The following is a 23997-nucleotide window of genomic DNA, read 5'->3' as shown; positions in this document are numbered from 1 at the left end:
TGAGTTTGATCCAAAATGTCAAGTTCATCATGACCTGGCCCCAGCAAGAGTAATAATTTCTGTGTGAGATAACACTTCATTGATCTCCGAAAGTACTTTTATATACCCATTTTTGCTTTGATGCCTTCTGTTTTGGGTTCAAATCTAAACACATGAACTTTCTTGCTTTTTGATTGAGTTTTGGCCCAGCAGGGGGTGTGATTTGCCTGTCGGAGGATGCACACTTTTGCTGTGGGTGTGGGTGTTGAGAGAAAGAGAAGGCAGTGAAAAAAGAAAAAACGGAGAGTAAAATTGCTGCAGTCATGGACTTGCGCTCAGAACTGCTCAAGTCCATTTGGTACGCTTTCACCGCTCTAGATGTGGAGAAGAGTGGAAAGGTGTCCAAGTCTCAACTCAAGGTGAGCTGCAAATCCATTTATGCACTATGATAAAACTTTCAGATGTTGGAGGCTGAAAATTGAGGTCCCGTATGATTCTCAGATGTCAAGGTCTTAAGATGCTCTAAAATATTCCTTGATCTGAAGACAGAAAGAAGGATCAGTAATCAACTCATGCATAAGTTTTTTTTTTCCTTCTTTCTTCCTCCTCCTCCTCCGTGTTATGCTTAAAAGATGCCATGCACTTGTTTAACTGCTTGCGATGTGTTTCCTGTGTGTTATGCCACATGGTCTTAAGCTTACTGAATATCTGGATCTCAGGTTTTCTTTTACAATTGCCTATTTATAAGACTGAAGAGACCTGTTCATTCATAGTCACATTAATTTAATGGAAATTCTTATTTTCTTTCTCTTTCATTTTTTTCTGCATTTATAAAGGCTATCTCTGAACTTGTAGCATATATATTAGACTGCAGTCCCTTGATTAGGTTTTTTCCAGTCCATATCTCAAGCTGACAAGCTGTAACGGAGCATCTCTTACTCTTGGGCATTTTGGGTCTGACGCTGTAAATGGGCTCAAACTGTTCAACTTTGAATTTTAAGCTTTGTGAACGGTGGTCACCGGATGTTTGTAGTGAGATCACACCCTTTGTACATTCAAACATCACAGGTTTGATCTACTCCTGTCTAGTCCACAACTTCTGCTGTCTTTTTTAAAGAATCATTTAGAGAAGTTCCTGAGCAAAGTTAGAGAAGTAATGCAATGTAGCCCTGCGGTTGCTGTTGTGAGTCTATCAGCATATGGTTTGCTTAAAAATTTTGCCTGGTGTTGTTTTAAATATTTTTATAGTCATTAAATATGACTTTTGATCCCGTGATTGTGGGTTAAATCAAACCTCCGTGTGAGCAGAGAATGAGTGTGTATAATAGAGCAGACCTCTAACTGTGGCCTGCTTCCTTTCAAGGATGTAATGATGCATGAAATATTAATGCGTCTGAAAATCGAGTTTCAGGCTTGAACTGCGAAATGGTGGAAAACGTAAAGAAATGGATCTGCCAAAAATGAAAATCTTTTGAAAATTTAATTTACTAGCCCTCAAAATGTAGATGAGTTTGTTTCTTAATCTGAACAGATTCGGAGACACGTAGCATTATAAATTCCCATGTAATACTTTGTGTGTATGTGAGTTTTGGCCTATAATATTGTTTAAGATTTGTGCTATTGCTCTGCAGGTCTTGTCTCATAATCTTTACACAGTTCTGTGTATCCCACACGACCCAGCGGCTCTCGAGGAACACTTCAGAGATGATGACGATGGTCCAGTGTCCAGTCAGGGATACATGCCCTACCTCAACAAATACATCCTGGACAAGGTACACAGCCTCTCTTAGTCTCTTACAGTATGTATTCTGTTTGGAGACACAGGCTTTATATATCATCCTGTGTAAGGCCATGTGTTTTTTGTGCATGCATAGCTGCTGGTCAGTAAAACTCAAACTGGAAATCATTTCGTTGAGTGTTTGTCTCCTCTCTGTAAGGTGGTGGAAGGCACGTTCATCAAAGAGAATGTGGACGAGCTCTGCTGGACTCTTACTGCCAAGAAGAACTATCGACCAGAGGGAAAGTGCGTTTTACCTGGAAAAGACGCCTTCCGGCTCTGGTGTCTGTTCATATTTCTCTCGGAGGACAGATATCCTCTGGTCATGGTCCCTGATGAGGTGAGATTCATGCATTGTGTCATTTAGATCCATGTAAATGTATACGTTTTATTAGATTTTTGGACATTTTTAAACCAAGTGCCATCTGTCTTAAAGATAAATAAGTTGGCTATGTTTCAAATGATGAACAACAGATACATTGTTCAAAGTGAAGACGACACAAATGTGTCAGCAGTTTCTGGTTGTCATCTTGGCTGACGTTATGATGAACTTCACATGTGGTTATCCTCAGGAGAACTGACGTCACACATCTACTAAAAATGTGATTCGATTATTAACATTTGAAATTCTTTTGAGATTCACACAGTTCTTTATATCATTCCTATTAAAACTAGAATATGTTTTGTACCTTTATCTCTCTCCTGACTCTTTGAATGCTAAAGAAATCACATCATGCACTGCAAACCTGCTGCTAACCACAGGACCACCATTGGCTGTATGATTTTTGCTTATTTCTATTTTTCCTCTTCAACCGAAACTGTTTACCAACAAAAGCCCTGGAGGTTTTTCAGTTTCAGATATAATCATAGGGCCAAATCTGCGTCTAGCCTTAAGTCATGTTCTTCAGTACCCTGTCTGCTTTTCATTGTGATCGACACAAACGCTTTCATATGCGTTTCAAACTAGCAGTCGTCTGCTTTTGTTAGGAAACAAGGGCGATGTCACTGGGAAGATGTCACTGTCACTGATTTGACTGATAAAATACTACGGTCAAGCCTTTACAAAGTGTTGTTTACAATATTATAGACTCTTAGATATCATTTTTTGGCAACTGCATGTACATGGTTAAAATAATGTCATTTTTGTCCTCTTTCTCTTCTCTATGTCTTTGCTTGAATGTGTCTGTTTTCCCAACGCCGCTGTGGTGTTTCTTGTCTTGCAGCTTGGTTGATTTCCTGTGCCCTGTTTTGGCACTGTTGGTAAAATGTAACTTGTTACAGTTTCACAGAAGAGGAGAAAGAAATGGAGTACAAACATAAATGTTGGCGTTCGAGTGCTGTTTGACCAGTATTTTGAAGCTGGTTGTTAAATGATCTGCAGCAGCGTCAGATGGCTGCTTTTATCTCCGCACAATCTCACATATAAATATTAATGCTTTTTTTCACAGGTTGAATATTTACTGAAGAAGTTGTGCATGGCTATGAGCGTTGAGCTGAACTGTGTTGAACTGGAAGACTTTATTTCCCAAGATTCTGTTCAGCAGAACGGCTTCATTGTATGGGCCTTTCTGGAGATGATGAATTCTGGGAAACTAACGAGGGGCATTGCCAAAGAAACCATCAGTATGGCCATAGAGGAGGTGTACCGGGAAATAGTGGGTGATGTGTTGAAAGAGGTATTAGCTATTTACATTATTATTTATCTGATAATTGTGTCTGTGTCCTTTAAATCATATAAGTTTGTGTATAGTGGATTCTTAAACCATTACCCCAAGTTGCCAAGTCCATGGTTTTCACCCATACTTTGGCTACTTTTATACTGTTCCCGTGGGTTGTTATTTTAGTTATTTTAGATTAAGAACCCCCTGAAAGGAGGTTTTGACTCTCCAGTAAATGATTGGGTTAGCTTTGGCTGTGATTGGCCTGGTTTTGAGTAACAATTGGGCTGGTTTGTTTTGGAGACCTGGCAACCCTGACCCCAAGCCTATATGTGTAGTTACAGCTTTGCAAAATACTATTTTTTTTTTTTTTACCATTTCAATGAAAAACATTTAATAAAAAATAAGGTTGGCGTGACACACTAAACAAAGGTAAATAATGTGATTTAAGTTTCAGTATCCTTTTAAAATATCAGTAGTATGACACTAAGACACCTTAAACATGCATGGCATGAGAAAGATCCTGTGAAACATCACCACATTATAATGCGACACATGCGCACATTGAAATACCGACAAATTTCAGCAAATACTCTTAATGCAGTTATGTGTCTGGGGGTATATCTGATTTATTTATTTCCAAAATCATTGCTTCTTGACACCAGGGATATCTGTGGAAGAAAGGTCAGTTGAGAAGAAACTGGATTGAACGTTGGTTCACCCTCCAACCCAGCACTTTAATTTACTTCACTAGCGAGGACCGCAAAGACCGCAAAGGCAACATTCAGCTCGATGGAAACTGCTGTGTAGAGGTAGGGAACAAGTGTACAAGTGGCTGTGGTTTGCATGTGTTGTTTTTAGAAGTAAAGCTGGTATTATTTTATAGTGGTGTAGTATCAGTATCACCTCATGAATGCATGAGACACAGGAACTTGTCAGCATTATTAGCTGGTTATTGGCTGTCCATTAACACTGCTTCTGTGATCACCAGAGTCATGTGTGAAATGTTTCTCTGCTCTGTATATAAGGTTCTTCCTGACAGAGATGGGAAGAGGTGTATGTTCTGTCTGAAGACGCTCAGCAAGACCTATGAACTCAGTGCATCTGACACCAAACAGAGGCAGGAGTGGACTACAGGTCTGCATACATTATGATTTGGCTTTTTGATCATTTGTCAGGTGTTCTGTAGATTGTAGGGAGTTCGAAGATGTTTATTTCCCTGTCTAGTTTCCCTTTCTTCAAGAGACACCTTGTTCATCAGGACACTTTTCTATATATTTACAATTGGCCATTGTTGTGTAACCTTTAACCCTTTAACTGTCACCCTGTCCTGTATACGGGACGCCTACATTTACTTCACTATATTACAAATAAATCTAATCTTGACAAATCATTGGAAAGGTCTAAGACTCCCAAATATATATTTTACCAATGCTTTTTGTTAAAAAGGAGTTTTGACCTTTGTTTAAAAAAAAGACTCTTTCGTTGCCTTTTTCTTCTCCATCACATTTTAGAAATCATCAGAAATTATATAACGACTGAAAACTTAAAATCTCAAAATTCATCCTTTAAAACCCATTTTAAAATCAGACATTGCATTACCATGTAAATGGTACATCAAAATCATGTTACAAAATGTTTTCATTCATGAATTATAAAAATTGAAGTTTGAATTGTTGACAATAAAGTCTATGTTCAAAAATGTGAGTGACAGTTAAGGGGTTAAAGATTTTTATTTTATTTATAATGGAAACGCCTTTGTTAGTGGAAACCTGTGACATTTTTTACTCACTAGGTGTTTTGTGAAATGAAAAACTTTCTAAAATGAAACTGCACAGGGAAACTTACGTATTTTCACCTGGTGGATAATAACACAGGTGGAAAAAAATCCCATAAACTTAAGCCTCAGTTATCATAGAGACTTGAAGATGGGCTTTTTTTTTTTTATAGACTCGGGCCTGAAAGTAGTTACCTAGAAACCACACACAACACAAGAGCAACTGCATAGCAAAAAACATCTTGGAATACATTGATACCAAAAAAAAAAAAAAAATTGGATTTATATTATTCCTTTTTTTCCGCCAGCAATCCAAACAGCCATCCGGCTGCAAGTGGAGGGTAAAACTTCTCTTCATAAGGACCTAAAGCAGAAACGGCGTGAGCAGCGGGAACAGAGAGAGAAGAGGAGGGAGGCGAAGGAGCAGGAGCTGCAGCGCTTACGGGCCCTGCAGGAGGAGCGCGAGAGGAAGATGGCAGAGCTGGAGCTGCTGAAGGAGGCGCAGAGGCAGGCGCAGGCGCTGCTGGAGCAGGACGAACTCCGCAGACGACAGCAACACGAACAACTCCAGCAGGCCCTGGAGATCCAACTCAAAGAGGCTGAAGAGGTCATCTATCTATCCATCTGTCTGTCTGAAAATCTTACCTTTTTTAGAACTTTTTAAATAAGGCTTTAAAATAAGGCAAATATTTTTTTTTATTTAATTACAAATTGCAATTTTGCATCCTGTTTGCTACCGTAATTTAAATTCAGTTTAAATGCAGTAACTAAACTGGAATTTAAAAGCATTTTGAATGAATTTCTGATAGGTGGCTGAAGATTGGTCAGTGTGAGGTATATCTGTTGTGTGCAGGCGCGGGCGAGCATGCAGGCTGAGATGGCGCTGAAGGAGGCTGAGGCTGAGAGACAGAGAAAACGAATCAAAGAACTGGAGGCCATGCAGCAGCGGCTGGAGGAGGCGTTACAACAGGAAATCAAAGCCAGGCAGGACGAAGAGGCCTTCCGCTACGCACAGGCTCGGTGAGCAGCAGCACACAAACACTGTTGAGCAACACACCCATGCTCAGAATTGCACACAAATGCACTGATGTCATAACAGGGCTTTTCAGTGGCACATCTGCAGACTGTTAGGTGCCCTCTTTGCATTTTCTATTAAACGTGTTGGGTTGTGTCTCAAAACAAGGTGCTTAAGCACTTTAATTCTATTCAGGGAGGAAATATAATGTTTCAAAAGCTCTCCCATGTAAAACTGCATGAGGTTATGCAGGAATTAATGAAGCGGAAGTTACCCGAGGAATAATTGACTTTAAACAAATATATTTGTACAGAGAAATTAATACATACATAATAATGATATATAATATATAGATATAAAACCTGTTTCTATGGAAGTAAATACAATATGACTCTACTACGGTTACAAATCTATTCATTCTACAATACATGCATGCAGTATGACCTTTGTAAGCAAACACACTTAAATATTAACTTACAGCTGAGAGCACATTTAATCTGAGACCACACTGAATATATAGGTTTTTTTTTTTTTACATGATAAATGTAAAATTAATGTGAAAATATTTAAAATTCTAAGCACATTTGTGCCACATCAGAAGTTCTTCCATCCAGTGAAGCACAACATTTTTCTCAAATTATTATGCTAATAAAACCTGCCTAATTTGAGCACACTATTGCTATTTTAACCTGCAGTGTGCTTGATCGCTTACGGTCTCACTGTTACAGGCTACTGGCTGAGGAAGAGGAGAAGATGAAGGCCCTTATGTCTCTCCGTGAGGAGCAGGAGGAATATATCCAGCGTGCCCAGCGGGAGAAACAAGAGCTCAAACAGGAAATGGAAAGTAAGTCTCGATCTCTGGAGGAGGCACAGATGCAGCTGGAGGAGGTCAGAGCCAATCGCCACCGAGTGGACCAGGATGTGGTGGTGAGTCTTGATCTAAACAAGGCCAGAGAGATTAGCTCAGATTTATATATTATAGTTTGGATATAAATGGTTTTGTTGTTGTTGTTTTTAATGCAAGACCTACACTACCATTTTAAAGTGTTTGTTTGTTTGTTTTTATATTTATTGACGAAATGAATACTTCTATTGATAAAGACCTACAACTGTCATTTTTAAAGTGTTTGTGTATTTAAGAAATTAATACTTTTATTCAACAGAAATGTATGCATTAAATTGATCAAAAGTGACAGTGAGGACATTAACATGTTTTTCAATATAACAAAAAAATTAAGCAGCACAACTGTTTGTGATATTAATAAGAAATGTTTATTGAGCACCAAATCAGCATATTAGAATGTTTTCTGGAGGATCATTCGACACTGAATACTGGAGCAATTACATGAATTGTTTTTTGTTTTTTATATATTCCTTTTTTTTTTTTTTTTTTTTTACAATGTCACAATATTACTGTGTGTGTGTGTGTGTGTGTGTGTGTGTGTGTGTGTGTATATATATATATATATATATATATATATATATATATATATATATATATATATATATATATATATATATAAAATCATATACAAATCAATTAGCCTTGGTGTGCATAAGGATAACATTGAAGGGATAGTTTAGCCTAAAATTTAATTTCTGTAATTAATTACCCTTATTTCATTCATTTCAAACCTGCAAGACCTTTGTAAAATTACACTTGAACCTCTGATGTCACATGGACTATTTTGTCGATGTCCTAAAATATCTTAATTTGAGTTCTGAAGATGAACGAAGGTCTTATGGGTTTGGAACAACATTAGGGTGAGCAATTAATGATGGAATTTTCATGGGTGAGCTAACCCTTTAAACAATCTTACCAAACCCAAAACTTCTGAACAGTGGTTTATTTTTTGCAAGATTAGTAATATTCATTAGTAATATTTTCTTTTAACTGACATTAACTGATGGTGACATAAGTCTGTATTGTTTTTTTCTGACAGGCTGCTCAAAGGAAGCTTCGTCAGGCCAGCACCAATGTTAAACACTGGAATGTTCAGATGAACAGATTAATGCATCCAATTGGACCAGGAGGTACGCACATTACCTTAGGGTTAGGTTAATTTCAAGACACAAAACAATCTCATTCACACTGTTTAACCTTTAACAAGACTATAACTTCCTCAGCTCTTATGCTTCATGGTTTGAATTTGGCTGATATTGAGAAGATTCATCTAAAACATATATTTAATCAAGATCTTTGGTTTAAGTTAACATTTCAGCATAGGCTGAGTAAGAGGTTAATGCAAAGAGTGTGAGTGACATGCAATCTAGGTCTGTTTGAACTGTGGTTTCAGAGAAAAAAAGCACATAACCTCATTCCCTTAAGACAGCTCTTTTAAGATAATTCACCATTGTTTTTCTGATTTCACAATAAATACACGCCCTCTAACTTCCTTCTTTTTATTTGCTTGCATCATCTAGAAAAGCGGCCCTCAGGAAGCGGATCTTTTTCCAGCTTTCGCGTCCCTTCGCAGAAGGATTCAGGACTACGTTTGAGGCAGAAATCAGATGAGCAGGATGAGGAAAGCAAAGAAAACGTGGAAAGCAGAGGAGGGTGTGAATCTGACAAGCGTTTGTCTACAAATGGAGATATGGAAATACCTTAACCTCATAAGAAGAAATAAAATCTCTCTTCCTCAAAGTCAAGACTGATTTGAATGAAGGAAGGTTATTTTTGCTAGATGCCAAGACCTCATGCCGTTGAAAAAAAGGATACTTTTTAATATTGTCAGTGTTTGTTAATAGCTTGTTATTAAATAATGTTTTGTACACTTCACACTGTTTGAAAAGTATTGTACTGTAGTTGTATTGTACTCCTAAGTTACTCAAAAACTTATGTAGACTAAATGTACAATGATTAAATATTCAGCATTTTTTCAAGATATATTATAGTGGTGAATTCAAAAAGGATCTGATGGTGCACTAGAGTGTGTTCATGCGTACTTTTATATGCGAGATATAACAAAGAGATTTGCAAAAGTTCATGCGTGTAAACTGGATTTCTTTGAGGGAGGAACATGTTGAAGAGCTGAACGCCTGCGGTTTTGAAACTTCCTGCTTCTACAGTCAGATAACAAACCCAGGAAGACAACTGACATCACACACATGTACCTTTAGAGATACATTTATGCTTAAAATCATAGTGTATCAGCTAATCCCCAAAGTACACCTTTAAAAGCCTTTTTATGCACATTTTGAAGCTGTCAGAGTGCTTAAGCAAACAGGAAATTTAACTTTGTTAATTAAAAAAAAAAAAAGTTTTTTTTTTTTTTTACACATTAATGTCTGGTACTCAGAATATCAACCTACATGAAGAAAAACGAGAGCTTATACAGAAATAATCTGAAAAGTACAGAAAATGGTATAATATGCAGATGTGTATATGTGTGTGCAGAGAGTACAAATAATATGACATAAATGTCCAATGAGGAAAAAAATGTGTATATTAAAAAAATTGCACTCATGGCATGGGTTTGTAATGGTATGAAAAATTAGATTTGTAAACATTAGAAATCGAAACGGAGGCACCTGCTGTTTGGCAATGGTTCCTACAACTGGCGGTTTTTGCGTTATAATACATCCGCAACACCGGGTGGCGCTAATTTCGCAGAAAACTTTAATTTTAACCCGGAAAAATATAACTTGGAAGAGTGGCTGTCTCGAAATATCTTTTCTGTACAGATAATCGGGGGAAATGGCTTCACGCCTGAGCCGGATCTGGCCCACCCTGTCTCGGGTTCGGTTGAGCTCGGCTCTCGGGAGCCGTTGTGTGTCGCAGACGCCGAGCTCCAGTGCGTCTGGAGCGGCGGTGGCGTCTGATCTGCAGCCCTTGTCTCCCGCTGCTCAGGACAGTCATGGACACGCAGAGGTCAGCCCGTTTGAGAAGGTAAGTTAAGAGCCTACAAACGCATGTGAATGATGCACGAAGAGTAATTAGCAGAGGCTTCTAAACTGAAGTTTGACGTGCTTTGACATGTTTACATTGTGCACAGTGTGATCCAACTCCAATGGTATTGTAATATTGCAAAGCTGTGCCTGCTATGTTTCTATTACTGCAGTGATGTTTGTGTTATCTTGTTCAGAATCCAGATTTCCATGGCTTCCATCATCATGACTCTTTTGTGGATGAATGGAACATGAGGTTGGCATTTTTCTTTGGCATTTCTGTGGCTATTGTTGTTGGAGGGACTTTCATCCACTATTTACCAGATCATGGGTAAGTAATTTTGAACAGAATACAGTGATTGACCCATTTAGAATCTAAAATCCTTAATAAATATGTTTTTTACAAGTCATGAGTGAACCATGAAATGTATAACTCAATTGTGAAGCTCTTACTACTACTACTACTATGCAATTATATTTTGCACATTATTTCGATTGAAACGTTTTTGAATGTATTATTCATAATCTAGATATTTGGGAAGAGTTTTGAGGACAGGTAATATCTATATCGATTGTTGTATGTTTGAATGTTTGTAAAAGAGCATTATGATATTGTTGAATACTTTTTTGCTGTAATTGTTCAGAAGGTAAAAAAAAAAAAAAAAAAAAAAAAAAAACAGGCATAAAATGAGGTCCCCAAAAAACGTGTAAGGGTTTTTATTGATTTTAACACATGCATCTCAAATTTGAAGCTTGGAAAAAAGCATTTAGCTATTTAAAAGTGCAATATGGAGGGTGAATATGCTGCTTATACATCATTGTAATTTAAAGCTATTTGTATCTTGACCTACATTAATTGGCTAATTAATGATTTGCTTCAATGCATTGGTCTCAAAGTGTGCATTTTCCGTTGTTTCATTTAATCTGAAGGAATAATGATTTGCAATTTTCTTTAATCTAATGTCCATAATCTCCGTCTCTATCATGTTTTTCTCTTCCAGTATGAGGCAGTGGGCTCGCCGGGAAGCTGAAAGGTTGATCAAACAGAGGGAAGCCGAGGGTCTTCCCCTCATGACTGAAAATTATTACGATCCCAGCACGATTGTTCTGCCATCCTCTGGAGAGGAATAGACAACGTTCTGTCAATAATTATCCTGTTAATTTGTGTTTCTTTGTACATTTGTCTCCCTTCGACTATGATGTAATAAAAATGTTATAATATTGTGGTTTGTGGTATTTTTAACTAATAACTTGAAAAAGCATGAACCTGTAGAATCAGCTTTTAGTTTGCAAACTTATCTTAACTTAAACCTATCAAACTTTCTTATTTTAATGATGCACTATTAACATGGTTTAGAATTACAGACAAGGCCCAAGTATTTCTATGCTTTACAAGAACTGAATGTAGTTGGTTTGTGGTGCAATATAATGTTGGGCATATAACTTAATATATATATATATATATATATTTAAATGGTAAATATCCTACCTCGGCTAAAATTACGAAAACTTTATGTTTTAAGGAGGATTGTGAAAATGCAGAATCTAAAGAGAATATGTTAAGAGAATAATTTTGTATTATGTTTATCGATATCTTTAGACTATTTTCATAAAAAACTAAAATGGTCAGTGGTGTCTTTAAACAAAAACAAAACATTTAATGTATTGTGGTGTTTTTCTGAAGAAGCCACATATATCAGTAGTTCAAAATTTGTTATTAAAGAAACAGAAATACTGTACACCTTCAGTGGAACATGAAAGCAGGAAACAAAGGAAGGGGAAATATGTAGTATATTGAAGTAACTTGAACCCCATCAATATTATCTCCAAACAATCCTTGCACTGTTTTAGGACTCATTTTATATAGTCATCTCTTTTATTGTTCTTCAAATTAAGAGATATGAGAAGAAAGTCTATTTCAATTAGAAAGTATGTTGCTGTTCTCCTGCTTTTGGACGTCACTCCAGCGTCTCTGCCTCTGATTGGTGGAAAAGAGAAGAGTGGGCGTGTCTTAGCGGCGTGGCAACGTCTGCGGGGCGGGGCTTTGGGTCGTACAGGAAAAGATAAAGAAAGCGAGGACATCTGAAACAGAAACGGTAAATACTCATACAAAAACACCTTTGGTATTTATAATCGATATGTTTGATAATTTTACATACGGGTTAGAGCCAAAACAACAGATTAGCATTTTTTAAAACCGCTCCAGTGAGACAAAATATGCCTTTTATATGCGGCTAGCTCACTGCTAAACGGCTAAGTGTGATGATGACGGAAACGGAGGAACAAGATTCCGAGCACGAGTTCATAATTGCATTAAACTCCGATGATCGCGACTGTAACACGTCTGGATTGTTTAATACTAGAATTGATCTGTGGAGCCAGTCGAATCTAATCCAAACGTTTTTTATTTTACACTTATTAGGGTGTGAGATGAGGCGTCCCAGTTAGCATAGGGAGTAAACCATGTACTGACCCAGTTCGGCGCGGACACGCGACTGTTATTATCACCATCTCTAATTTTTGTCTGCAATGTAACACTCAGCCCTTTAAACGGCTATTGTATGTTCACTCTCGTTAAATCATTGGTTGCCTCATTGTTAAAAGTTAAAAGGTCACTTGAGCGACACTATTTTGACCTGACTGCAGTCAGCTGTTTCACCGTGGGTCCAGATGTAACGTATGTGTAATGCTTTCATGTGTTTTGCCGTTGTTGATAAGTGAATTGAGTAAGGTGCGGTGTGTTGTGACAGCACCTGGGAGGTGTGTGTGTGTGTGTGTGAGAGAGGAGGGGTTGATACTGCAGTGCTATAATGACATAAGAACCCAGTGTACAGATCATTAAAATGGCTAAGATATGAATGTAGACATGGGGGAAGGAACCCTAATGAGTTCACTTGTTGTTTTATTTTTAAATATATGACAGAAAAGACCTTGGATAAATTACTTGTTTCTAACTAAAAGCAATCAAGTTGGTTTGCAGGGAACAGCACCATAGACCCCTGTTATTCCTAATGAGCCCAATGAGACTGATATAAAAAGTTATTAGCTGAATTAAATGTGCTCACAACACAAGCTTTTCACTTATATGTAACACAGGTGACTTTAAATAGTGCACACGGGGCTTTGTAAGTCCACTCCAGACTCTAAAGCTCTTAATTTCGTTGGTTTATGATAACATACGTTTTAAAATAAGAGATTATTATATTTGATTTTTGAGAATTTGTAATATTTCTGAATCCGATTTGATCAAGACAATTTCTCACAGAATTAGTTCCTGGTATGTTTTTCAGCTACTTTAGAACTCTGTACAAACACTGATCTGTCAGAATAATGACAGTATAGGTATAAATAGTTAAATAATACTGCTTTGTGCCTGGTTTACATATTTTTTTGAAGAATGTCTGGAGTACTTCCACCTCAGAATGGCTCTTCCACATGAAACAGGCATAAACAAACAGTTCTCTATTTATTAAAAAGGTTTGATTTATGTAATAAAAATGGTTGCCAATTCCAGTGTAGGAACAATTTCCACCTGCCTCCTGTAATTATTGGCTGATCTTTTCATTTTGTGTGACAGATGGCTGCAATTCGTAAGAAGCTTGTAATCGTTGGGGATGGAGCATGTGGAAAAACGTGTTTACTCATCGTTTTCAGCAAAGACCAGTTTCCTGAGGTCTACGTACCCACCGTGTTCGAGAACTATGTTGCTGATATTGAGGTGGACAGCAAACAGGTACGAATGTCATTAAAACCAGAATCACCACTGGTCTGTTACAGCATTCATGTGTCACTTCTATAGCCATTTGAAACAAGTAACTTCCTCACATTGTTCATTAACTTCTTGATAGTGTTCTTCCTGTATTATAATTTGTGCATTTTTATGTAGAGTTCATTTATAATGAATGGGGTTTATTTTGGGTCAACAGTGAGTGATTGATTGTCTTTTGCTTGCGTTGGAAAACATTGTGTGCATCTTTGAAATGATTCATTAAAATCATTATAATAAGTGTATTTATATGAACACATGATCAAAATATAGTTCAAATATACAAAATTCATCATACACTACCATTCAAAATCTTTTGGTCTGTAAGATTTTTAAATGTTTTGGAAAGAAGTCTTTTATGTTCACCAAGGCTGCATTTATTTGATTGAAAAATGAAGTTATATTGCAAAATAGTATTACAATTTAAAAACTATTTCCTATTTTTATATACATTTGTATTTTATTCCTGTGATGGCGACGATGAATTTTCAGCATCGTTACTCCAGTCTTCAGTGTCACGTGATCCTTTAGAAATCATTCTTATATGCTGATTCGCTGCTCAAACATTTCTTATTATTATCAATATTGAAAACAGTTGTGCTGCTCAATATGTTTGTGGAAACTGTGATAGATCTTTTCAGGATTCTTTGATAAATAAATGTCTTAACTTGCTTTTGACTAGATAAATGCATCTTTGCGGAATAAAATATTAATTTCTTAAAAAATAAATCTTACAAACTTCTGAATGGTAGTTAACTATAACAACTGCATGTAGTTTTGTGAATAATATTTGTATGAATTTGGCATTATTCAAATTTGTGGCACAAAATGTAAAATGGGACTTTACACAAACGTGTGGAGTCCAGACAGTGCTGCTAAATGCTTAGAAATTCACGTTCATTTTGTTTAATCACTTTTTATGCAAAGTGTTACGCTGATAATATAATTTTGAACCATTTGTTGGCAGGTGGAACTGGCTCTGTGGGATACAGCTGGACAAGAGGACTATGACAGACTGAGGCCCCTGTCCTACCCAGACACTGATGTCATCCTCATGTGCTTTTCCATAGACAGTCCTGACAGTTTGGGTGAGATCATCTTTTTCTGGTGTATCCAGTCTTTATATGAATTACATTTCGGTTTAATTTCAGTCTTTGAGTATTTTATACTGTACGACCACATTCCTGCGGTTACCCTATTGATAACCATACTCTATTCACACAGAGAATATTCCAGAAAAATGGACACCGGAGGTAAAACATTTCTGTCCAAATGTGCCAATAATTCTGGTGGGTAATAAAAAAGATTTACGGAATGATGATCACACTCGACGGGAGCTACAGAAGATGAAACAGGTGTGTGGACTAACAGTTACTATATTTTTACGGAAATAACATAAGTTAATTATAATAGTTAATGCACCCGTCAATGCTTTCTCCCTTGAACAGGAACCAGTTAAACCAGAGGAAGGGCGAGACATGGCTAATCGCATCAATGCCTTCGGCTACCTGGAGTGTTCAGCTAAAACTAAGGACGGCGTGAGGGAAGTGTTCGAAATGGCCACAAGAGCGGCGCTCCAAGCCAAAAAACGTGGCAAGAAGAATCCCTGCGTTTTGATATAGAGAACGAGAGAGGAAAGGAAAAGAACGAGGGAGGGAAAGGGGGTAACCAGACTAGGCCAAGGAAAATGAAAGAGCTATATAAGTTTGCAAATAGAGGGAAGAAACGCCCCTAGTGTTAAATATGTACTCGGGGGTCAGGGAGGGTCATTTTCAATCCAGGCCAAAGGAAACTACAGAAGATTGTAGGGACAACTGCACCGGCAAAAAGGGACTTAAGCATTTTTATGGTCATCAGTCCTCTTTTAAATCAAGATTAGTTGACCTTAAGCCTTCAAAATGATCAGAAGTCTAAGGATAGTGAATATGTAGGGTAAAGACTGATGTGGTTTCACAGTGGCTCACAATCACCGATTGCTTTTGGGGTGGGATTATATGCGATGTATTCTTTGGCCCATACCACATCTTCTGCTTAGAAGGTCAGCACTGTTATCAAAAACAGAAACAAACGACTTGGTCTAAAAAGTTTTTTGGCACAAAGTGCATTAGTCAGGGTGTAAAAAGCATTAGTTAGTACTCTACATCATGTATGCTACATGTCAAGCAGGGAGGTGTTTTTTTTGGATCAAGACATTGACTCCTGTGATCCCCGTTTATAAAGCTCCCAGGTGCCATCTTATGTAAAACATTCACACCTGTCCTTCGCACTATGATTTTCAAAAAGGTATTTTTTCTTACGTTAACACTCTAATACTGCTGGTTAACACAACTGGTTCCCCTGTGCCCTCCTGTCCTGTCGCAAAATTGGCGGTTTTGTCACTGGTTTAAAATAGCTGAAAGTAGTGGTAGTACAATTCTTTAATCCAATCTACTTTTTTTGCCATTTGCCTATAAAATTTAAAGTGAGATGCATTAAGCAATGATCATACTAATTTACCTGTTTTGTGAGTATTTTATGTGCTTGCTCATGTATTGTAATTACAAAAAAAAGACAAAAACTTTGGGTTGATCAGCCCTTGTGGAGTTCAAAGCGAAACCACAGCTCTGTATGTTGACTGTCAGACACTGTTCGTTTTTGGCAATATATATATTAGTTTTATAAAAGGTGACAGTAACCTTATTTTCGCCCATATTCCTCTTTGCCTGCATGACAGGCTTTTTTTGGTGTTAGGAAATACACGTGAGATTTCTTTATCTCACTTTACAAATCAAAAAAACTCTCCATTTTCACTCTGTTTGTTTTCTTTTCATTATTCCCCTCTTTTTCTCCTGTACTGTATTGGTTTTCTTTTTTTTATTGTGAAATTCTACTGGCTTACACAATATCGTTTTTGCGTATTTTACAAATTCTAGTATCGTAGAATTTAAACGTTTTAAAAGAAAGAAGGAGAAAGGTTGCGAAAATGTGACTTTGAGAGAGCTGTTTAATGCCATATTATTAAATGCAAGTCATTTCTTAGAAGAGATTCTACATTTCATTGTAAGAAAAAAAAAGAGCCTTTGATGCATCAATTATCTTTTGTATACCAGTGCATCTTTGGATTTCCACAGTCTCATTTGAAATGTATTGAAAAAATAAATTCTTATAGGGTAACTTTGCTTGGGTCATTATTCTCTGTCTCTTCTCCTGTGTCTCTTCTCTTCTCGGGTTATGTTGGCGTAAAATGTCTTCATCGGCCAGATGTGGTCTTCAGTAAACAAGTACACATGCTGGCGATGTTAGGAGTTAAAAGCGGAGGTAGATAACTAAAATACCAAACTGTTGCAGGTTGACAGAAGTTTCAAAGGAGACCCAAAAATTAAAATTAGCCCATAAATTACTCACCCTCAAAATGATATTTTGAATATGGATATGGGTATTTTTCTTACAAAAACGCATCGATTCGCTACAGGAGGCCTTTTTTCACCCCCCGGAGCCGTGTGAGACACTTTTTATATGGATGGGGGCTTTTTATTTAACTTTTGGACTGATGCACTCCAACACCTGTTGAGTGCCATTAAACAGCTTAGAAGATCAAAAAAATTTTTTTATATAACTCAGACTGGATCGTCTGAAAGAAGAAAGTCATATACACCTAGGATGACGTAAGGATGAGTCATCTAAGGGCTAATTTTTATTTTTGGGTAAAGTAACCCTTAAACACTTACAGTCAGTTTTTACAGTGATCTGTGCAATCCAGCCACAAATTCGTGATAATAGGGCTCTGAAATGAGAGAAAAACATAAGTCACAGCCTCTCTCTTGTTAAACTTCCTATTTAAAAGTAAATGCCATCAAGTTCTAATCTCAAATTCTAACATCTGACCTCCAGTGTGTAACAAACCTGAGTCTGGCTCAATAATGGCATGTCTGATGAGGAAGTCCAGAACCACCATTGCGCAGTTTGGCTTGAACTCCTCACTGACCAGGAGATCTTTTACCTGAAATCAACAAATGATAAATAGGAGAATGGGGGTAAGATGTGTCACCCCTTATTCTAGGACATTGCACATATTTTAGAATGCTGTCTGAGAGGAAAGTAACCATTTTTAATGCTAAACACACTTTTTTTCTGCATATCACACCTATCCTTATATAAAACACATCACATAGCATTCAAACCTCAAATCAATGGGATGCCTTCACCTTCTCTATTGGATAGTAGTAAAACGCTTGCACTTCTCCGTCTCCAATGTGAGGCTGAAAATTGAGAGGCAGCTCTAAATCAAAGACAAATTGACACTCCGGAAATATTCCTTCGTCATCTTCGTAGGTGTAGCTACAGAAAAGACAAGAGGGAGGCATCAACTGGAGATTGAAGATCGCAGAACGGATTTCAATTTAGCTAAACATAGTAAACCGTTTCCAGGCAGAAATGATTCCTGTGACAGGCATTCATGTCTTTGAGTCTGTATAAAACTTGAGTTCTGGTCATCTTCATTCGTGCGCACTGAATATTTCTCTGGAAATCCTGCCAGTTGGAAGCTATTTCTGGCATTTCTGCAGTATTAATCAGTCTCTTGCAGGAGAGTTGAGAGAGTTTATATCTACCCTTGTATTTTGGAAAGGTTTTGAACAGAAAAAAAAACTCTTAACATGCATCTTTAATCTTAAAATTCAGCAGTTAGCAATTTCTTTTGTGCTTTGTAAACTATCTTTAATGACCTAACCTAAATAGTAGTATAGAAACAATAATAATTTTAAAAAAGTGGTTAAGCACCTCACGGTTCCCACAGGACGTGCTTGCTCTGCCAGGCCTGGAGGGATACAGGCCTCCTCTTCACACTCTTTTACCATGGTATGCCTTACACTACAGCCTGCTGCCAGTCCTCCAGCCGCCTGAGTGATAAATCAAATCCTTTAAAGAACTCATTGCATCACAATTGGAGATTTGTGGTTTTTAGTAAGTGTTTGCTAGCTCTGAGGTCATCTTTAAAAACACAATGTACTAATTTATGGCAGAAATACACAATTTATTACTCTGTATATTTATATAAATTGTTTTATACACTACTGTTCAAAGGTTTAGGATTGGCTTTATAAAAGTGTCTGATCTTCAACAAGACCGCATTTATTTGATTAAAATCTAGCAATTAATAGTGAAATATCAAATTTTTGAACATAGACTTTATAGTGCACAATCCAAACTTTTCATGAATGAAAACATTTTGTGACATGATTTTGATGTACCATTTACATGGAAATGCAATGTCTGATTTTAAAATGGTTTTTAAAGGATGAATTTTGAGATTTTAAGTTTTCAGCTGATATATAATTCCTCATGATTTCTAAAATGTGATAGAGAAAATGCAATGAAGAAGTCTTTTTTTAACCAAGGTCAGAACTCCTGTTATAATGTAGATTTTTGAGGGTCCACTCTTGTCATAAATTAATCTATTGTTTTTCCTACATAATTTTTAACAAAAAACATTGGTAAAATATATATTTGGGAGTCTTAGACCTTTCCATTGATATATAGTTTGTCAAGATTAGATTAGATTTAATTGTAATATAGTGAAGTAAATGTAGGCGTCCCGTGACAGTTAAAGGGTTCAAATGTAATTATTTACTACACTGGTAAGCCTGAATTTTCTGCAGGCATTACTCCAGTCTTCAGTGTCCCATGATCTGAAATCATTCAAATATTCTAATTTTAAATTTTGTTTTTACATTCTCAACGTTGAAAACAGTTGTGCTGCTAAACATGTTTGTAGGAGTCTTGATACGTTTTTAATCAGGATTCTCTGATGAACAGCATTTATTTGAAATATAATTTTTTTGGTAACATTATAAATGTCTATAAATAGTTTAATACTTACTGAATAAAAGTACTAATTAAAACAAATCTTACTGTCCCCAAACTTTTGAACGGAATTGTATTTAAATGGTCCAACATCAAAGTCAATGTTTTTTACGGTCATAGATACAGGGTACATCATATTACAATTTAATTCTTAGTTGGGAAATTCCCACAGGTAAAGACAGCAATGAAATGTGCAAAAATTAAAAACAGTGCAAACCGAACTTGCATAAACAACAGATTCCAAAACCCCACACAAAGGCAGAATACAGTACAGAAGGGTTTAAAATGTTGTATGTACTTGAATGCATTAAGTCATTAAACAGCAGCAGTTAAAATGTAGCATTAATATAATTGGATGAATCTCTGAGGTAGAACGGTACTGAAGTGCAAAGAGTTTTGACGGCAAGTGATACGACATGAGATATGACTGTTTAAAATGAGTGTGTAGTGGGAAGGAGTCATAGATTTAAGTGTTAAAATTAACAGTATGATTCAACCTACTGTTGACTCAGCCTGTTTGGTGTGTCACTTGTTGTTATGAGCTGATTAGTTAGTTTATTAATAAATTACCATGTTGTCAAGTCTTCCTGGATATGTCTGTTTGGTCAGAGATCGTCGTGCCAGCCACATATTAAGGTTGCCACTTGAATCCCGAGTGTAGCCATTGATATGGACGCCGTACCGTTTCACTCCAAACAGACCTGTGTTTGACCATTATTTAGAAACAGCTTGAAGTGTCACTCTCTGTGACAAAGTAGAAGCAGGGAATTCATATTTCATTAACATACTTGTAGCTGCTCTCTCCATATACATCAGCGGAGGGTCGCAATACCTGGGCATCACAGCATATTGCTAAAAATAAATACACACCGATAATTATGAAAAAAAAAATGGAGGGCTTATTTATAAAATGCATGAATGATCAGATTGGATTCCGAATTCCATGAAGTTCATCCTGTATCAAAAGTGAGGAACAAATCAGAATTTGCAGGAAAGGCTATGAAAATGTCTGTATGTATAACTTAACGGAATGCGTAGATTATTTATTATATTTTTTTACCAGTAATTAAAGTAATCCAATTTTAATTAAGTAAATAATCCAATCAAATTTCATGTTTATTATAATGCAAAGATAAACAGACAAATCACATTATGCATTAATTTTATTATAAAATACAAAAATCATTATTTCTCATTTTCATTTAGTTTGATCGGTTTACTTGATGTACTTAACTAAAACTGTAATAAAAAAATAATAAAAACTATGTAGACATTTATACATTATGAAATAAAAATAAAATGGAAAATTAAAATTAAAATATAAATGAAAATATATCTAAATTACACTGAAGTAGCACTGCAATGTATACAGTGGTATGCATTTAGGAAAACATTTTGTGCATATGGAAATTTACAAAAAATTGTTTTTAGAACCATTTACGAAAAATTGTCATCCATCCACATTTAGGATTCTAAGGACATCTTTATAAATGAGGGCCCTTAGGTATCAAGTTTTAAAAATGACCCTGTAGTGAATTATTCTGGGTTTTTTATGTAATACAAATTGATGGCATGATGTGTTGTTTTAAATCATGTGCATGGAGCAAATAATCTCCATTAATAAAAAAAATAAAAAATAAAACATTATTTTTGCTCATTATTTTTGACATAGGAAGGAACTGACATACAACTGCTCAAGAAGTAAGAATGAAGATGGGCAATTATCTAGCAAGTACCAGAGATGTCTTACCTCATCTCTCCAGCCTATGAGACAGGTGAATGTTGCCTCTCTCCTCAGCTCATGCAAGACCTCATCCACGGCCACTGATCTGCTCTCAAAAGTGTCAAGACCGGAGCTGAAGGTTATAGTGCTCCCGTATGGTCTGAAGACAGCAGGAAAACGCCCAAGAATTGATGCTACTTTTGGGGAAATCCATCCAACCTGTTCACCAGCCACCTTAAAACGTAGACAGCTCTCTAAACTAGAACCTGGTGTAAAAGAATGCATTGATGTTGAGTAAATGAATGCATTTGCATATGAATTTGACATGTATATTATCATATTATATTATACAATGATAAACAACAAAAAAATAAAAAGTAATAACATGTTTTCCTTGAATACAGGTGAGTACACAGAAGTTTAAAGAGGTTTTCAAAAATGTAAGGTAACACGTGTACATCAGTTATTATTTATAATATTTACAAATATTATTTTTGAGGTTTTCTTGACTTTTTAATACATTAAACGTGAGTCATGGATATCAATAAATCTTTACTCGTTACAAATATTTGAATTTATACACTGATAACATGTTCATAATGATAATAATAAAAAAACTTTGTCAGCATGAGTTGAATTTTAATGTATTTTTACGGATTAAGTAATCTTTCATTGAACTTTATATGACATGCATTCATGCTGGATCACATGCATATGGATTACTCTGTCATATGATTCTTTCCCCACCTGGTAAATGAAAGTTATTCATTCGACGCAGCAGTTGTAGCATTTTCTCCGACCACGAAGCCATTCTGTCGATTTCACACGTAGAACATTTAATTGTCCGTTTAGAAAGCGTGCATTATGATTTTGGTGGATTTGCGCTTGATTTGCCGTTTACATGCTGTCATACACCCACGGGCTTCATGCTCGCCTCCATTGTTGCAGTTCCTGTTTATGTGAGCGCTGATTGGTTCGCAGGTTCTGCTGATCTGCGCGCTGATTGGTTTAACTCTATGACGAGCTCTTGAAGGGCTATGACGAGTGTTGCTCATGTGTCTCTCCACCAGAGGGCGAATGTAGATCAAAACAAGGGCCACTCGGAATGTTACTGGACCAAAATATTTTGTAATGATTGTTGAAAGTTCACGTTAGTCCTCCATATGCAATACAAAACGTATACTGTTAATTTATGTTCTGTGGGTCATCAGTAGTTTTTTCGAATTCGCATCATATAATCTATGTGAATCAGCTTTGGCTTGTGGCTTGGCAAAGAGACTGAGGTAAAATCGGTTTATATAACGTTACCACCCTTTTGTGACTGACAGTTTTCGATGAACACGCCCGTTCGTTCATAAGTCTATAAAAAAGGGACAATTTGGTTAAAAAAAAAAACCTAATATGAATTGTAAAAAGTGTATGACCCATTAAGTTTTCCATTGTTTGTGACATTATATTGATTGCTCCATGCAGACTGAAACAAAACTGAAATATTAACTACAATCTTCGCCAAAAATGCTTAATTGGTAAGTTTTTTTTTTTTTTTTTTTTTTTTTTACCAGTCCCAAAAATGTAATTCATTCATTCATTCATACATACATACATAGTACAGTGATGGGGAATTTTACTTTTAAAAGTAATGCATTACAATAATGAGTACTACTCCTTAAAGAGTAACTAATTGCTCTTCGTTGCCTTGCATTACATTACTTTTGCGTTACTTTTTCGCATCTGGGCTGGGCTTGCATATTTTTATGATAGAAAAGGTATATTTTTGGCATATGTAAAAGCCATATTTAACTTTATTGCATATTTAATTATTGCAGGTTTTGCGGCATATTCTAAGACTGCATTTAAGTTTTTATTCATTTTGAGGAATACTAAATCTGTTTTTGTGCAAGTGAGATGAGTAAAGGCATGTTCACATTTAGCATAGAGCTACAGTAACCATTGTATTTACACATTGCACTTACTGCTGATTTTTCTCAACATGGAAATAGGAGAACTGTTAATCAATAAATGGGAAAACAAAGTAGCTGGTGTTACTTATTTGAAAAAGTAACTTTTACTGTAAATTGAAAAATAATGCATTACTTACTTGAAAAAAGTAATCTGATTACATAACTCTGATTAGTTACTTGTAATGCATTACCCCCTCAACACTGTACATACATGCAATCAATCACTCCTCAGAACTGATTTAAAACATGTCTTACCATAGATATTTTTCTAATATGTTAGAAAAAATGTGATTAAATTAAACTCATTGCACTTTTTAAATATCAGGTGCAAACATTTCCATTATTTTTCCTTCAAGCTCTGTATCATATCCATAATATCTAATATATATCAGATATAGCACTGCTTTTTTTGCCAGTGAGCAACAGGATATATCCAAAGCCTATCAAAGAGATCCATTACAGATACAGAAAGCGAGAAAGAAGGACAGTAAAAATGTCAGTTATATTGCATCGCTGTAATCTGCACCATAATCTTATGGTCAGATCTCCCTCTGAGCACTAAAAATATACAGACAGTAATCACTGTTGTTAGAGGACTGAGAAGTATCTAGT

The 23997-nt window shown here is 36.2% G+C and overlaps 4 protein-coding genes across 6 annotated transcripts; 3 read left to right on the top strand and 1 right to left on the bottom strand.

Moving 5' to 3' along the window:
* Nucleotides 1-215: 215 nt before the first annotated feature.
* On the top strand, nucleotides 216-8983 carry LOC127963575 (differentially expressed in FDCP 6 homolog). Of its 2 annotated transcripts, none has more exons than XM_052563562.1 (11): nucleotides 216-398; nucleotides 1611-1751; nucleotides 1917-2096; nucleotides 3205-3432; nucleotides 4080-4226; nucleotides 4443-4551; nucleotides 5500-5798; nucleotides 6045-6211; nucleotides 6935-7133; nucleotides 8150-8264; nucleotides 8631-8983. In XM_052563562.1, exons 1-11 carry the CDS (start codon nucleotides 303-305, stop codon nucleotides 8813-8815), a joined length of 1866 nt encoding a protein of 621 aa, XP_052419522.1. In that variant the 5' UTR covers nucleotides 216-302; the 3' UTR covers nucleotides 8816-8983. The 2 variants fall into 2 exon arrangements, with proteins under 2 accessions (XP_052419522.1, XP_052419523.1); XM_052563563.1 differs by having other exon boundaries at nucleotides 228-398; nucleotides 8150-8240.
* An 834-nt stretch (nucleotides 8984-9817) lies between these two features.
* ndufb11 (NADH:ubiquinone oxidoreductase subunit B11) lies at nucleotides 9818-11317 on the top strand. The gene is made up of 3 exons (XM_052563576.1): nucleotides 9818-10095; nucleotides 10292-10425; nucleotides 11096-11317. Exons 1-3 carry the CDS (start codon nucleotides 9904-9906, stop codon nucleotides 11223-11225), a joined length of 456 nt encoding a protein of 151 aa, XP_052419536.1. The 5' UTR covers nucleotides 9818-9903; the 3' UTR covers nucleotides 11226-11317.
* A 733-nt stretch (nucleotides 11318-12050) lies between these two features.
* LOC127963583 (rho-related GTP-binding protein RhoA-A-like) lies at nucleotides 12051-17013 on the top strand. The gene is made up of 5 exons (XM_052563575.1): nucleotides 12051-12190; nucleotides 13672-13827; nucleotides 14828-14948; nucleotides 15085-15215; nucleotides 15309-17013. Exons 2-5 carry the CDS (start codon nucleotides 13672-13674, stop codon nucleotides 15480-15482), a joined length of 582 nt encoding a protein of 193 aa, XP_052419535.1. The 5' UTR covers nucleotides 12051-12190; the 3' UTR covers nucleotides 15483-17013.
* Nucleotides 16703-22386, bottom strand: LOC127963581 (uncharacterized). Of its 2 annotated transcripts, none has more exons than XM_052563572.1 (9): nucleotides 22172-22386; nucleotides 21452-21690; nucleotides 20490-20553; nucleotides 20272-20402; nucleotides 18619-18737; nucleotides 18045-18177; nucleotides 17743-17839; nucleotides 17568-17623; nucleotides 16703-17107 (listed from the first exon to the last, which is right to left on the bottom strand). In XM_052563572.1, the coding sequence occupies exons 1-8, from the start codon at nucleotides 22233-22235 to the stop codon at nucleotides 17577-17579; spliced, it is 894 nt and encodes a 297-aa protein (XP_052419532.1). In that variant the 5' UTR covers nucleotides 22236-22386; the 3' UTR covers nucleotides 16703-17107; nucleotides 17568-17576. The 2 variants fall into 2 exon arrangements, with proteins under 2 accessions (XP_052419532.1, XP_052419531.1); XM_052563571.1 differs by having other exon boundaries at nucleotides 16703-17129; nucleotides 22172-22385.
* Nucleotides 22387-23997: the final 1611 nt, after the last annotated feature.

The sequence above is a fragment of the Carassius gibelio genome, chromosome B8 (assembly GCF_023724105.1).
Source record: "Carassius gibelio isolate Cgi1373 ecotype wild population from Czech Republic chromosome B8, carGib1.2-hapl.c, whole genome shotgun sequence".
NCBI lineage: Eukaryota > Metazoa > Chordata > Actinopteri > Cypriniformes > Cyprinidae > Carassius > Carassius gibelio.
The sequence above is the reverse complement of the archived record's forward strand: the minus strand, read 5'-3'. Positions and strand labels throughout refer to the sequence as shown.